This window comes from Oryctolagus cuniculus, chromosome 1, assembly GCF_051225735.1.
Source record: "Oryctolagus cuniculus isolate XC-2025 breed Fujian yellow rabbit chromosome 1, ASM5122573v1, whole genome shotgun sequence".
Classification (NCBI taxonomy): Eukaryota; Metazoa; Chordata; class Mammalia; order Lagomorpha; family Leporidae; genus Oryctolagus; species Oryctolagus cuniculus.
The window spans coordinates 141,339,942-141,355,589 of NC_142867.1; the positions used below are offsets into that span (position 1 = coordinate 141,339,942).

A 15,648-nucleotide genomic window follows, 5' to 3' on the forward strand; every position below is an offset into this window, starting at 1 on the left:
CAGGGCAGTGCCTGGGTTTGCCTCCTGGCTCCAGCTCCTGAGTTGAGCTTCCCGCTAATGTGGACTCCGGGAGGCATGGATGACAGCCCAAGCAGACTTTCTACACTCTCATGGGAGACCTGGTAGAGTTCCTGGCTCCCAGCTTGCCTTGCCTCCACCCACAGGCATGGGAGTGTATTCACTCTGCCTCTCAAACAAGTAAGTAAAAATTTTCTATGTCAAGTTCATAAAAGGCAAAGGAAGACTAAGAAGCTGTTCCAGATTAAAGAAGAGTGAACACAGTGCTCATTCCTGGAACGGAATCTGAACCAGAAATGTTTTCTCTTTTGCTAAAAGCCTATCATGAAGGCAGCTGAGTAAGATCTGATTAATCTGTAGATGATACAGTTTAGAGAATTAGGAAACAGCATTGTATCAATAAGTATGATAATTATACCATGTTTTTAGGAAATACATGTCAAATAAAGAGGCATTTCTATACTTTATTCTCAAATGAGTGAAAAAAAGTGTAATTGTATTTAAAAAGAGAGGGAGAATCTAAGATAAAAGAAATTTTAAAAAGGTGACATTTCGGGAATGTGGATTAAGGGCACATGGAAATTCTTGTATAACTCCTACAATATGTCTATACATTTGAAATTTTAAAAGAAAAATCATCCCTCCACAATTCCATGTCCTACCCTACCCCTACCCTTAACATACATATGTTACTTAACAAGCCTCTTTTCATCTCATATAAAGTAACTGCTACCTGTATGCAGGTGGGCCATGGACAACAAAGGAGGGAGGCAGGACTGTACTGGCCTGCAGCTAATACTACTAGAGAGAAAGCTTGTGAGCCAGAATCAGGTATTACCCATCATGCAAGATTTTTTTTTCAGATTTCATTATGATAGCCTATGGACTTTTGTTTAGATCAGTTTTATATAGTCTAAACTAGTAATGCTCACTCAAAAGTACAATTATGTCCCTAGCCCCAAACTGCATCCTTAGTCTAGAACGTAACAGGAAAATTAACCTGTGCTACTTGCTCCTGTGTATTTTCAGGATGCTTTTCATAATTACCAATGAACAATTCCTTTTTTAACTGTATAATCATTTCCTGACTGATCAATGACTATCTGAGATGAACTGAAGATTTTTCATGTGTCACCTAAGGTAATAAAATTTTCTGGTTAAATTGGCAAAATGCTCCTAGGACTGGAGCCACGAGAAGGCCACAAAGGCTACAAGCTTCCTGAACACCCTCTGTGCTGGCCCACCTCGCCCTCCCCAGCACTGCGGTACATACTTTTCATCTGTAAACTTCTCGGCTGCGAAGTCCGCCGGCCTCTCGGTCTCATAGGGGCGATATTCCCTGTAGGGTCTCCGCTCTGCTCTGTCCAGCGTCACCTCCGTGCCCCGGCTGTCATTCCATCCTTGCTGCTCCCCTCTTCTGGGAATTCGTTTCTGGCCTGCCAACGGAAAATCAAAGCAGAGCGCTGGAACACGACACCTGGGCTTCGCAGGTGCTTGTAAACGTCACTTTTCTACAAATCCTCATCCAAGCAAAATTATTTATTTTGAAAAATGTCAGAGAAAAAAAAAAGTAATAAAAGGCTTTATTAATGATCTTAATCATGGTTTCCCTTGTCCTAGAAAAGCGTACTACCACACAAGCTAGCCTGTAATGACTGGTATCTCACAGAAACACTGACAACTGTGGGTATATTTCACTAACCTGCATTTCATGAAAGCAGCTTTACCAAAACATGGCACCAAAGCTCCACCCAGAAAACTAAAGGTAAAATACCCTGCATTTCAGACTGTAATTTGAGAAACCTGACTGGTCATAACCCAAGGGCAACAATGGTTTATCATCAGCTTCGTATTTTTTTTATAAGATTTTTCCTTTTAAATAGCTTGTAGTATACGACTTCTTAGGAAGAGTTGTTTGCTCTCTGATAGGATTTACACATTTGGGATCACTGCTCAAACATGAGCCCAAACTGGAATTTGCCAACTCAGCCAAGAGCTGGTTACTACCAGAGAGGGTATCACTCTGTCCCCTGAAAGCCCAGCAAGCAACCAGCTGGGGTAGGGACAGGCTACCGGGGCCACTCTAATCTTTTCTCTTCTCACCTAACTTTGGTCCCTTTAGTTTTGGTGATTTAAAGATTTTAAGAAAAGCCTATCTGTGCAGCCAGCTAAGAGTTGGTAAATGTGTTGTGAAGAGCTTTGTTGCTCTTAAATCCTCTCCCAGAAATGTCCATTTCTTTTGTACATATTTAGAAGATCTCTCAAACATTATTATTATTTTTTTACTATAGCAGCTTGACTGTTCTGGTATATTCTTCACAAGGGTTGTATGGGCATAAAATGTTAAACTTATTCAAGTTAATGGGTAAATTTTTAAGCTGCTGGATTCCTCTTCCATTCAAGTACATAGACACAACTTATTTTTTGCTCGTACAAGGTTGATTTTTTAATGTGAAAAGTTGCACACAGCTCTAAGTTCCATTCGCTGTGATTTTAATTTCAGTCCAACTTGCATCCTGTGGTGAGGTGACAGTCTGAGTGTGTAACATGCTAGGGTAAAGGAAGAGCATTATGCTTCTACTGGAGGCTGACACCAGGCTGCAACAGCACCGGAGAGCATGCAATGTCAGCTCTGTGGGTGCACATGTTACAAAGAGCTCAAAACTGGAAGTCTCTGAAATACAAGGCAGAAAATGTCATTAGGAAAGTTAATTATTTAACAAGTTGAAACTGTAACAGACCATGGCATAATCATCAGGAAATCTGTCAAAGTAACAATATTTTCCCCTCAATGTAACATTATTTTAATACAATCTTAGATTTCCTATTTGTAACCTGTAGTTTTAAAAAATCTTTACTTTCCACTTCAGTGCAGAATCACTTAGGTATTAGGCTCATCTTCTACCTCTTCCAAGTTATTTTGTAATTGTATCAACTGAACTTGGAACTCACCATTCAAAACTTAAAATACCACATTTACTGCATACTTTATATATTAAAGTCTCTTCCAGAGTTTGTGCAAAATTTGAAAACAGTTAAATATAATTGGCTATTTACAAGCATTAGATTGTGAATGCCCTGCAAACATTTTACTCTTCCCAAACCTCCCTCTCAAAACAAAGATAACCAGTGTTGTTTTTTCCTCCACAATTTAGACCCAAGAGATCAAGACCGCCACTGAACCCAGCTTGTGTCTGTGTGCTGGATCAGCAGCTCCAAGCAGATAATGCAAACACTGCACTTCACCACCCTTTCCAATAAAAGGCTGGCACACGCAGTTTGACCACTGATCTAAACCCAAGTTCATATGCAACAACAGAATGCAACAACATTTGCAGTAAGGTTTCCTACTAAATGAAGCTGAACTTCAGCTCTAGGAAAAGCAGAGCTGATTCATTTAGCTTCTGACCGCTTCAAGAAGGAATTTACAGAGCAAGGCTTGCCACAGGATTTATGTACATTGTTAGATAGTCACAGACTCTAAAAACCATGGGGGAAAATCTTATGATACACTTTTGTGAGATTAATAAACATTTCCATTATCTATCGAAGCTGCTTGGTTTTTGTCTACACTAAGTACTCGTGACATTCTTACCAAATTTAAAATCTTGCCTGTTGGAAAAGCTTAGTCCTTCATACCAATTAGGACTGTAAAACCTTGAGAGAGAAGCTCCCCAGCACTAATTGCAGACAGATTTAGCACAGTAACTACATAAGCAGAAATTAATGAGATATTTGCTCCTGAAATAACATACTGGGGAAAAAAAAAAAAACCTAGAATGACAAGATTTTCATTCTAGGGCTGGCGCTGTGGCGCAGTGGGTTGACACCCTGGCCTGAAGCGTCAGCATCCCATATGGGTACAGGTTCTAGTCCCGGCTGCTCCTCTTCCAATCCAGCTCTCTGCTGTGGCCTGGGAAAGCAGTAGAGCATGGCCCAGGCTTGGGCCCCTGCACCCACGTGGGAGACCAAGAAGAGGCTTCTGGCTCCTGGCTTCGGATTGGTGCAGCTCTGGCTATTGCGGCCATCTGGGGAGTGAACCAGCAGATGGAAGATCTCTCTCTCTGTCTCTACCTCTCTCTACAACTTTGTCTTTCCAATAAATAAAATAAATCTTTAAAAAAATTTTCATTCTAACCAAAAAAGTCAACTACATATCTCTAATATTGGACCTCAACAGTCAGAGCACTTGTACCACGAACTGACAGAAAAACGTTACAGGTGATTACAATGTCAAGCAAAAGAAGTAGGTTGCAACCCAGTTTCCATCAGATATTTTAAATTTAGAAAAAAAAATAGTGCTATGCATGTATGTATACAAACAGAAAGTGCCAGCAACGGGAAAAAGAGGATGTTCACTTCACCTCATTCATGCGGGAACTGTTTTAACATTTTTGTAACACAAATGCAGGGCATTTTGTTACAGGGCTAAAGATGAACATACTGACCGCACGCACTGCACTTTGACATCCTTCTACAGGATAAGCAGGGAGCGGAAAGCCTAGCCTTGCTGGATTCTCCAACTGCCATTATATTTACTTAAGAGAAAGGCCATAACGCAAACAGGATCTCAACCTCCCAGATCAAAGCAGCCTATACATTTACCGGCCTAGCACGGGCAGGCAGCATTTCTTAAGCTTTCCAACATCTTTGCTGTAATGACTCGACTTTCTGGTTCTCGACTGGGGCTCCTGGGCTCAACTTCCCAGACGCAGGTAAACACTACCTGGTCGCAGAGGTCACAGCCCTAACACTCTAACCGGGAGGTCCTCTCCCCAGCCGGGGTGCACGGACAGACGCTGGAGCGGTGGAACCGCCCGCTCTCAGCAAGCCCCGGTTTGGGGACAGTGGCAGTGACGCGGCCCGGGCCAGGGCGCCGGGCCCCGAGGCAGGCCAGGGCCGCGCTCAGGGAACCGGGCCGGTACCGGCTGGCGAAGGCTGCTGTTCTGAGGGGGAGCCACCGCGCCACCAGCCCCGCCGCCGACCCCCGGCAGCCACGTGCGTGCGGAGAGGCGCGGGGCGCGGGGCGCGGGCGCCCACCCGGGCCTTTGCTCCCGCGCCACCCGACCACCGAGTCAGGGGGCGCCCTGGCTCCTCCGCCGGCCCCCGCCCCGCTGCCCGCTCGACCTTCGGGAGCCGGGAGGCAGCGACCCCACCACACGCTTCCCCGGCACTACCCCCAACTCTGCCCAGCCCGTCGGACCCCAGCCCCGCCAGCCCGCACTAGCCCGCCGACCCCCAGAACTGCCCGAGGAGCGCAGACCCTCGGCCAAGGCCACAGAACTCTGAACTCGACCCTGACTCGTCTCTCCCAGACCCCCGGCCCACCACGGGGGTCGAGGAGCGGTGACCTCCGTGACCCCCTTCCCCTTCATCCCCAGCCCCGGAGGGACGCGCGTACCGAGCGGCTGCGGGCCGCCGCCGGGGCTGTCTGGCTGCTGAGCGCCGGGGGCCGGGAGGCTCTTGCGCTCCTTCTGGGACTCCCTGCGCCCGCCGCCCGCGCCGGGTCTGTGGCCCGAGGCCCCGGCCGCGCTCCGGCCCCCACGGCCGCCGGCTCCGGCCGCCGCCGCAGCTGCTGCTGCTGCCGCCGCCGCCGCCGCCGCCTCGTCGCGCCTCTTGCGCTGCAGCTGCTGCTGGCGCCGGCGCTCGGCCTCGCGCAGGATGTCGAACGGGTCCGACTCGTCGTCCAGCAGCTGATGGAAGCGGTTGGCCACGACGCAGCCGAAACTCTCCTGCATCGCGGCGGCGGCGGCTGCGGCCACGGGGCTCCCCAGAGCGCCCTTCATGCCGCCGCGGCCGCCTGTGGCCCCGCCGCGGGCAGCCCACGCGATCGAGTCTCAGCGAAGACGGCAGCGAAGACCCATCCTGCCCGCCTCCGCCACCGCCCTCCCTGCCCTACCCGGTCCCGTCCCTCCCGGTGCCCGCCCCGGCGCCGCCGCCGCCCGCCCAGCCGGCGCCCGATAGCCAATCAGCGTGTGCGGACACGCCCCTTTCCCCCCAGCCTTTGCATCCGGAAGCCCAATCACAGGCCGGCTGCTGTCACGTCACGCGACGCGTGTGCCCCGCCCCCTCCGGCCGGGCGCGGGGGGCGGAGCCAGGGGCGGGGCTCCTGTGAGGAGAAACCTGTGAAGAGAATCAGTGGTGGCGCGGCGGGCGGGCGGACAGCGGCCGGCACGCGTGTTTTCCCGGCGAGTGGGTCCGTGTTTCTTGTTTTCCTCTCTTGGTTGAAGCTTCGTGACCCGACGATGGGGAAGCCGGGAAAGGCTTTCCTTAGGCGATGCCGGCTCGGCCGAGGGAGAAGGGGGGGTCCCCGCCCAGACGCCAGGGCTACTGCTCGTGTCGGTCCTTATTGCAAGAGCCGTGGGAAACCGGCTTTGAACACGAGCAGGTTTGGGTTTGAAGAGGCCTTCCTGGCTGCGATAGAGGGGCTGGAGGTGGAACCCGCAGGGATAGTGACGCGGTGGCCGCGGAGGTGCCAAGAGTGGAGTCCAGAGCCGAGGAATGGGGGTTTCTGCCGGCCGGACGTGGGGGTGCCCTGGGTGTGGGCGCTGAGGAGGGAGAACATGAGGACTCCTGTTTTTTCTGGAACGGTAGTGCTAATCACAAAGAAATAGAGTCCCGGGATGGAACACTTGGATGACAATTAGGGGCTCAGTCCCAGGGGCGAGCATGGAGCCTGAGCAGTGGAGACGACACGTGGGACGCCCACATGCTCCGTCAGAGAGCCTGATTTGGGTCCTGCTCATGCGCACCCTAGGAGCTAGCAGGTGATGCCCCTCAAGTAGCCGGATCTCTGCTACCCACGTAGGAGACCTGCATTGAATTCCTGGCTCCCGGCTTCCATCTGGTCCAGCCTCAGCTGCTCTGAGCATTCGGGAAGTAAACGAGCAGATGGCAAATCTCTTTCTGTCTCTATCTCTGACTTTCAAGTAGATAAAAAAAAAAAAAAAAAAGCCAAAGAACCCATGTTGGACATGTTGTGTTTGGGGTTTTGTTTCTTTTGAGATATTCGGTTGAAACCCGGAGGCCCAGGAGAATGCTGGGCTGGACTTCGTCCAAGACATCTCACCTGGTCACCAACACAGACAGCTTCAGCTACCTGTCCTACAGCTGTTTTCTCCCTCTGACATTTTGGATTCTGTTCAGGTGTCAAATTGTACACCCCAGGGGCAAGTAGTGCTCCTTCCAAGGGCTAGCTGGATTAATCCTAAATCATTCCCTGTCTTTCCCTTGGTGTAGGAGTAGGTTTGTGGCACAAATCTGGCAGAATGGATCTGAAGCTGGGAAAATTTTTTACACCTGTAAATCTCTTATTTATCCCCCAATTTTTTGTTATTTTTTTAAAGAGTTAGGTATAGCCAGAGAGATCTGAGAGAGAGGTCTTCCATTCTGCTGTTTCACTCCCCAGATGACTGCAATAGCCAGAGCTAGAGCTGATCCAAAGCCAGGAGCTTCTTCCAGGTCTCCCACGTGGATGAAGGGGCCCAAGGATTCAGGCCATCTTCTGCTGCTTTCCCAGGCCATAGCAGAGAGCTGGATCAGAAGAGGAGCAGCCAGGACTAGAACCAGCACCTATATGGGATGCCAGCACTGCAGGCCAGGGCTTTAACCCACTGTGCCACAATGCTGGCCCCCTATTCCCCACTTCTCTGATCCTTGTTATATGAGGAGGATGTGAAGCCAGGTGCTGGTCCTCATTGTGATCGTGAGGAGAACAGAGCAAAGGGATGGAGAACACCTTGATCCTTGGGGGTGCTGAGCTGCGTAACCCACTGGGGAACCTCACTTTCTCAGATGTATTATGTAAGGTGATAAGTGTCCTTCTGTTTAAGTTCCTCTTAGTTGTATTTCTTTCTTGCATCCCAAAGCATCCTATTAGAGCATCTTGCTTAGGTACTTCCTAATCAGCTTTTATTTTCCTTCAACAGAAAATGGAAAAGGAATCCATAATCCTAAATGCTCAGTCTGTGTTTTTTTTTTTTAAGATTTAATTATTTATCTGAAAGTCAGTTACAGAGAGAAAGGGGAGGCAGAGAGAGAGAGGTCTTCCACCCGCTGGTTCACTCCCCAATTGGCTGCAACAGCCAGAGCTGTGCTGATCTGAAGCCAGGAGCCAGGAGCTTCTTTTGGGTCTGCCCAACAGGTGCAGGGGCCCAAGACTTGGGCCATCTTCCACTGCTTTCCCAGGCCATAGCAGAGAGCTGGATAGGAAGAGGAGCTGCTGGGACATGAACTGGAGCCCGTGTTGGATGCCAGTGTCACAGGTGGGGGCTTAGCTTAGTGCACAATAGTGACGATCCCACCCATTAATTTCTTATGAAACTGTTAATTACTGCAGACCTCAGTGACCGTAACCTATTAAGCAGTCTCATATTTTTTTTGCTATTTTTTCTGCTAAAGAACACATCTTCATATTCATTCCTAAAATACAACTCCAAAACATTAGCATGAGTTATTTGCAACATTAGGTTTAATGTGGTTAATTTACTAGGCTAATGTTTGCAATAATCCAAGATATGAAAACAATTTTTAGTAATTATAATACCAAACAGAAACATACACACATCCATAAAGCATAGAAAATAAAGCACACTGAAAAAGCAATAAAGTATAGATTCTGAATAATGCCAAGAGACCAAATATACTAAATACTAAATACTAAAATCTTTCAGGCTGACTTGAAATTCCCAGAACAAAACCAATCAAGAGTCTAAAAACATACACCTTTTATTGCCTTCAATTTCATGCAGATGGCAAAACCCATGTGAAGGTTAAGGGGAAGGACCAGGTCAAGTTGAGTTTTTTTTTTTTTTTTTTAAGATTTGTTTATTTAGAAGGCAGAGTGAGAAAGAGAGAGAGAGAGAAAGAGAGAGATCTTCCACTTGCTGGTTCACTCCTCAAATGGCAGCAATGGCAAGGGCTGGGGCCATGGTGAAGCCAGGAGCCAGAAACTCCTTCTAGGTCTCCTACATGGATGGCAGGGGTCCAAATACTTGGATCATCTGCTGCTTTCCCAGGTGCATTAACAGGGAGCTGGATCAGAATCCGAGCAGGGGCTGGCACTGTGGTGTAGCAGGTAAAGCTGCTGCTTAGGATACCAGCATCCCATATGGGCTCTGGTTTGCCATTTGGAGTCCTGGCTGCTCCACTTCCGATCCAGCTCTCTGCTATGGCCTGGGAAAGCAGTGGAAGATGGCCCAAATTCTTGGGTCCCTGCACCTGTCTGGGAGACCCGGAAGAAGCTCCTGGCTCCTGGCTTTGGATTGGCCCAGCTTCGGCCGTTGTGACCATTTGGAGAGTGAACCAGTGAATGGGAAGACTTTCTCTCTGTCTCTGTCTCTCAAATAAATAAATATTAAAAAAAAAAAAAAAAAGAATCAGAGCAGCCAGGCCATAAACTATCCTCTGATAGATGATGGTGTCCTAGGCTTTAGCCTCTGTGCCACAAGGGTCCAGGCTGTGTGTTCCTGTCCCTCCCCAAAGAGCTGCATTCCATCTGCTGCTTTACCACTGGATTTACTGCTCTCCATTATGTTACCTTTCTTTGCAAAATTAACGGATGATGTTAAAAGAACTTGAGGAACCCAAACAAGCAAAACAAATACTAACTTGCATTATTTTGTAATTGTTTCTACTTGCATAACATATGCAAGAGCAAGAATATTTTTCTTTACAAGAATCTGATCTATGCCACTTGAGCTATAACTCCAAGATCAATGGAGTTATAGTTTCCAGTTTAGCTATCCTTAGGTTCATATGTCAATTTGAATTCAGTTTACCACAGCAAATGAATAAACAAGTACACGGTCAGGGCTGGTGCTGTGGCGCAGCGGGTTAAAGCCCAGGCCTGCAGTGCCAGCATCTCATATGGGCGCTGTTTCAAGTCTTGGCTGCTCCACTTCCGATCCAGCTCCCTGCTAATGTGCCTGGGAAAGCAGCAGAGGATGGCTCAAGCCCTTGGGCCCATGCACCTACGCGAGAGACCAGAAGAAGCCCCTGGCCCCTGGCTTCAGATCAGCTCAGCTCCGTTGTGGCCATTTGGGAAAGGAACCAGCAGATGGAAGATCTCTCTCTCTCTCTCTCTCTACATCTCTCTCTAACTCTGCCTTTCAAATAAATAAAATAAATCTTAAAAAAAAGTACACAGTATGAGGGCACTTCCAAAAGTTCATGACAAATGCATGGTATGAAGAAACTGCATGGAATTCTAATTTTTTTAATTTAAAACTTATTTTTTAAAGATTTATTTATTTATTTGAAAGGCAGAGTACCAGAGAAGAAGAGATAGAAAGATGTTCCATCTGCTGGTTCATTCTCCAGCTGGCCACAATATCCAGGGCTAGGCCAGGCTGAAGCCAGGGGCCCGTAGCTCCAGGCACGGCTCCCACACAGGTGGCAGAAACCCAAGTACTTGGCCTATCAGCTGCCTCCCAGGTGAATTAGCTGGAGGCTGAAGCAGAGGCTGAGATTCTAACCACGTGCTCCAACGTGGGTGGGAGCGCCCCTAGTGGCGACTTAACTAATCTGCACCACAATGGAAGCACCAACTGCAGTTTTTCATTCTCAGTTTTCTACCATTAAAAATCTGATCTCGGCCAGCGCCGCGGCTCACTAGGCTAATCCTCCGCCTGGCGGCGCCGGCACACCGGGTTCTAGTCCCGGTCGGGGCGCCGGATTCTGTCCCGGTTGCCCCTCTTCCAGGCCAGCTCTCTGCTTTGGCCAGGGAGTGCAGTGGAGGATGGCCCAAGTGCTTGGGCCCTGCACCCCATGGGAGACCAGGAGAAGCACCTGGCTCCTGGCTTCGGTGCGCCGTCCGCGGCAGCCATTGGAGGGTGAACCAATGGCAAAGGAAGACCTTTCTATCTGTCTCTCTCTCTCACTGTCCACTCTGCCTGTCAAAAAAAAAAAAAAAAAATCTGATCTCTAGTTGAAACTTTAATCAAGGCTGAATTAAATAATTTGGGATTTGGAACTAATTTTCTCATTTATTCTGGATCCTTCAAGTTGTGAGCAACAGAAAAACCCATCTAGAGTAAGTAAAATAAAGGACTTTATTCAAGAAAAAAATCCAAGAGTGAAACAGGCATAGCTGGATCAAGAATAAACCACATCAGAACCTGATATCTCTTCTCCCCCTCACTTCCCTTTATTTTATTTATATTGGCTTCGCTTTTACCAATTTGTCTCCATAGATGGGCCCAGTAGTGCCATGTTTAAAGCCTCTGTGGAGTTTGTTGTTTGTTTTTTAGACATTTGCTTATTTGAAAGGCAGAGAGAGAGAGAGAGAGATCTTCCATCCACTGTTTTGCTTCCCAAATGGCCACCAACAACCTGTGATGGGCCAGGCTGAAGCCAGGAGCTTGGAACTCCATCTAGTGGTTTCTCATGTGGGTTGCAGGGGCCCAGGTACTTGAGACATCTGCTGCTGCTTTCCCAGGTGCATTAGCCTGGAGCTGCATCAGAAGCAGAGCAGCCAGGGCTCAAATAGGCATCACAAGCAGCAGCTTAGCTCACTGCACCACAGCACCAGCCCCAAAGCTTTACAGTTTAAACTACAGCAGGGAAAGAGGGAGGATTTCACTTTCAGTGGTTGCTCAGAAAAGCGGACTTGAGTCACTGGGCTGTCCTGGGTTGCTGTACAGCAGGGTATTTACATCCATGTTCAGCCAGGCCCAGATCACTAGCCCAAGCTGGAGTATATATGCAAATATATATATATATATATAAAATTATTTATTTATTTATTTATTTGAGAGGTGGAGCCACAGACAGTGAGAGGGAGACAGAAAGGTCTTCCATCCGCTGGTTCACTCCCCAAATGGCTGCAATGGCTGGAGCTGTGCTGATCCGAAGTCAGGAGCCAGGAGCTTCTTCCTGGTCTCCCACATGGGTACAGGGTCCGGAGGTCTTGGGCCATCTTCTACTACTTTCCCAGGCCATAGCAGTAGAGCTGGATCAGAAGGGGAGCAGCTGGGACTAGAACCGGAGCCCATATAGAATGCTAGTGCTGCAGATGTAGGATTAACCTACTGTGCCACAGCGCTGGCCCCTGCAAATATATTTTGCAACCCTTAAAGACCCTAAGTGTTTTCTCTATTCTCAATTTTCTCTATTGCCCTTCTGTTATTTCCTGAAGTCCATTTCTTTTTTTTACACAAACTCGCTAAAAGAAGATAGTAAAAGTCAATATACAGTATCACACTCTAGGCCGGCGCCGCAGCTCACTTGGCTAATCCTCCGCCTTGTGGCGCCAGCACACCGGGTTCTAGTCCCGGTCGGGGCGCCAGGTTCTGTCCCGGTTGCCCCTCTTCCAGGCAAGCTCTCTGCTGTGGCCAGGGAGTGCAGTGGAGGATGGCCCAAGTGCTTGGGCCCTGCACCCCATGGGAGACCAGGAGAAGCACCTGGCTCCTGCCATCGGAGCAGCACAGCGCGCCGGCCACGGTGGCCATTGGAGGGTGAACCAATGGCAAAGGAAGACCTTTCTCTCTGCCTCTCTCACTGTCCACTCTGCCTGTAAAATATATATATATACACACACACACACACACACACACACAGTATCACACTCTTACCAACTACTTCTTTTATTGATTCAATAGAGCTCTGCTCCTCCTTCCACCATATCAGTTAGACAGTTTCACCAAATGTCCTGTGGGTGCGAGGTACAGCCTTTATCAAAGACTTCGATATAAGTGTCTTTACTGCTTCCACCTGATCACTAACTCGGGCTTTATCGACCCCCCACTGCTGGGACCAATTTCTATATTAGATAAGGTAATTTTGGCTGCTGTAACAAAGAAATGAAAACATGCTTGATGGGGCAGGATGTTTAGTGCATGATGTTTGGTGCAGCAGTTAAAGTTGCCATGTGGGATGCCTGCACCTCATATAGGAGTGCTTGGTTCAATCCTGGCCACTCTGCTTCTGATCCAGCTTCCTGCTAGGCCATACACTGGGAGGCAGCAGATGATGGTTCAAGTACTTGGGTCCCTGCCACCCACGTGGGAGACCTGGATTGAGTCATGGGCTTCTGGCTTGGCCTGGCTCAGTCTTTGTTGTTGAAGGCATTTGGGAAGTGAGACAGCAGATGGAAAATCTCTCTCTGGTCTCTTTCTCTGCCTCTCAAATAAAAATGAAAAAAATTTTTTAATTAAAAAAATTTTTTTGGACATGCAGAATTAGACAGTGAGAGAGAGAGAGAGAGAGAGAGAGAGAGAGAGAAAGGTCTTCCTTCCGTTGGTTCACCCCCCAAAGGCTGCTATGGCCAGCACGCTGCGCCAATCCAAAGCCAAGAGCCAGGCACTTCCTCCTGGCTCCCATACGGTGCAGGGCCCAAGCACTTGGGCCATCCTCCACTGCCTTCCCAGGCCACAGCAGAGAGCTGGACTGGAAGAGGAGAAACTGGGACAGAATCCGGCGCCCCAACCGGGACTAGAACCCAGAGTGCGGGCACCGCAGGCAGAGGATTAGCCTAGTGAGCCGTGGTGCCAGGCAAAATGAAAAATTTTTTAAATGTATGGTAGCTCAAACATGATTGATGCATATTCTTCACTAATATGATATCCCATGATGTTTCCAATTAATTATTTTTATTTGAAAGGCAGAGAGACAGAAACTGACAGACACAGGGAGATATCCCATCTGCTTGTTCACTCTTCAAATGCACATAACAACCAAGGTTGGGCCAGGCTAAAGCCAGGAAGCCAGAACTCAACCTGAATCTTCCATATGGGTGGCAGGGACTCAACTACTTGAGCTATCACCTGCTGCCTCCCAGCAGGAAGCTGGAATTGGAAACAGAGCCAGGACTTGAACCCAGGCAGTCCAATCTGGCATGCAGGTGTCCAAGTGGCTGCTGTGGCCAACACTTGCTCCCTGCCCCTCCCTCCCCACCATGGTATTTTTAATTGCCGGTGGCTTACCTCCTCGTAGTGATAGAGGGCAACTACCTCCTTCCCTATTGTGACTCTCCTATATCCTAAGCCCCCAGTGTCATTGGTTAGATCTCTGTATTCAGCAGCAGAAAGATGGTATGGAGAACTCATAGTTCCTTTTAATGTTGTTAGTCTGGAAATAACACAGATCACTTCTGCTCACATTTGCTGGCCAAGAACCAGTCATGTGTCCACCTCCAGAAGGCAGAGTCCCCAGACAGTGGTCTCTGTGTGAGTGGTCCCTTTAGGGCACAACTACACGTGGCAGGGAGTCATGCACCTTCACTGGGTGTGCAGCTGTGGACCTTACCACTTTCTCAGTAGAGACAGTCAGTTAAAATCTGACTTGGGTATAAGTATTATACCTATTGGGAATGGCTTTTGACTGTTAGTAATGTATTCTAGGAGTAAAAGTGGCATAAGCAAGACTGAAATTTATTTCTCTCTCAAATAAAAGATACCCAGAACCATGCACGCGAGGTAAGTGCTGCTCCTGCGTTAAATCATAAGGACTCAACTTCCTTCTTTTAAAAATGGCTATGAGATATGTAGTCATCACGTTTATCTTCCAGGCTGGGAGAGCAAAGAAAAGACTAAAGGGCCTTTTTTAAAAAAATTTTTATTTATTTGAAAGGCAGACTTAGAGAGAGAGAGAGATAGAGAGCAAAATCTTCCATCTGCAAGTTAACTCCCCAAATGTCTGCAACTGGAGCTGGGCCTATCTGAAGCCAGGAGCTTGGAGCTTCTTCCAGGTCTCCCACATTGGTGCAAGGGCACAAGCACTTGGGGCATCCTCTGTTGCTTTCCCAGGTGCCTCAGCAGGAAGCCGGGTCGGAAGTGGAGCTGTTGGGACTCAAACTGGTGCCCCTATGGGATGCTGGCACTGTGGGTGAAGGCTTTACCTGAGGCCACAGCACTGAGGGGTCTTTTAAATGTTTCCTGAGGCCTATGCTATGGCACAGCAGATTAAACTGCCACCTATGATGTCAAGTGCTGGCTGCTCCACTTCTGATACAGCTTCCTGCTAATGTGGCTGGGAAAGCAGCAGATGATGATGGTCCAAGTATTGCCACCTATGTGGGAGACCAGGATGGAGTTCCTGACTCCTGGTTTTGGTCTGGCCTACCCCCGGCTATTGCAGGCATTTGAGGAGTGAGCCAGCAGATGGAGGATCTCTCTGTCTCTTCTTCTGAATTCCTCTGTCACTCTGCCTTTCAAATATATGCATTTTTTTTAAAGGAGGCTTCCAGAAATTCCATGTATAATGTCACCTAATATCTCATTGACCATGACCAGATTTTCAAGTGAGGATTGCCAAACTTACAATTTCAGCTAGACACAGTGATCAACCAACAATATAGACATTTTTTTTTTTTGACAGGCAGAGTGGACAGTGAGAGAGAGAGAGACAGAGAGAAAGGTCTTCCTTTTTGCCGTTGGTTCACCCTCCAATGGCCGCTGCGGCCGGCGCGCTGCGGCCGGCGCACCGTGCTGATCCGATGGCAGGAGCCAGGAGCCAGGTGCTTTTCCTGGTCTCCCATGGGGTGCAGGGCCCAAGCACCTGGGCCATCCTCCACTGCACTCCCTGGCCACAGCAGAGGGCTGGCCTGGAAAAGGGGCAACCGGGACAGAATCCGGCGCCCCGACCAGGACTAGAACCCGGTGTGCCGGCGCCGCTAGGCGGAGGATTAGCCTA

At 48.6% G+C, this 15,648-nt stretch overlaps 1 protein-coding gene across 1 annotated transcript in view; it reads right to left on the bottom strand.

Annotated features, from left to right (window-relative positions):
- The window catches only part of HABP4 (hyaluronan binding protein 4), a 43,734-nt gene extending 37,808 nt beyond the window's left edge, over positions 1-5,926 (bottom strand). The window contains exons 1-2 of the mRNA XM_051818565.3: positions 5,420-5,926; positions 1,292-1,454 (exon numbers count right to left, since the gene is read on the bottom strand). Coding sequence (XP_051674525.1) covers positions 1,292-1,454; positions 5,420-5,804 — 548 coding nt within the window. The 5' untranslated portion in view covers positions 5,805-5,926. The remainder of the gene's footprint in view (positions 1-1,291; positions 1,455-5,419) is intronic.
- Positions 5,927-15,648: the final 9,722 nt, after the last annotated feature.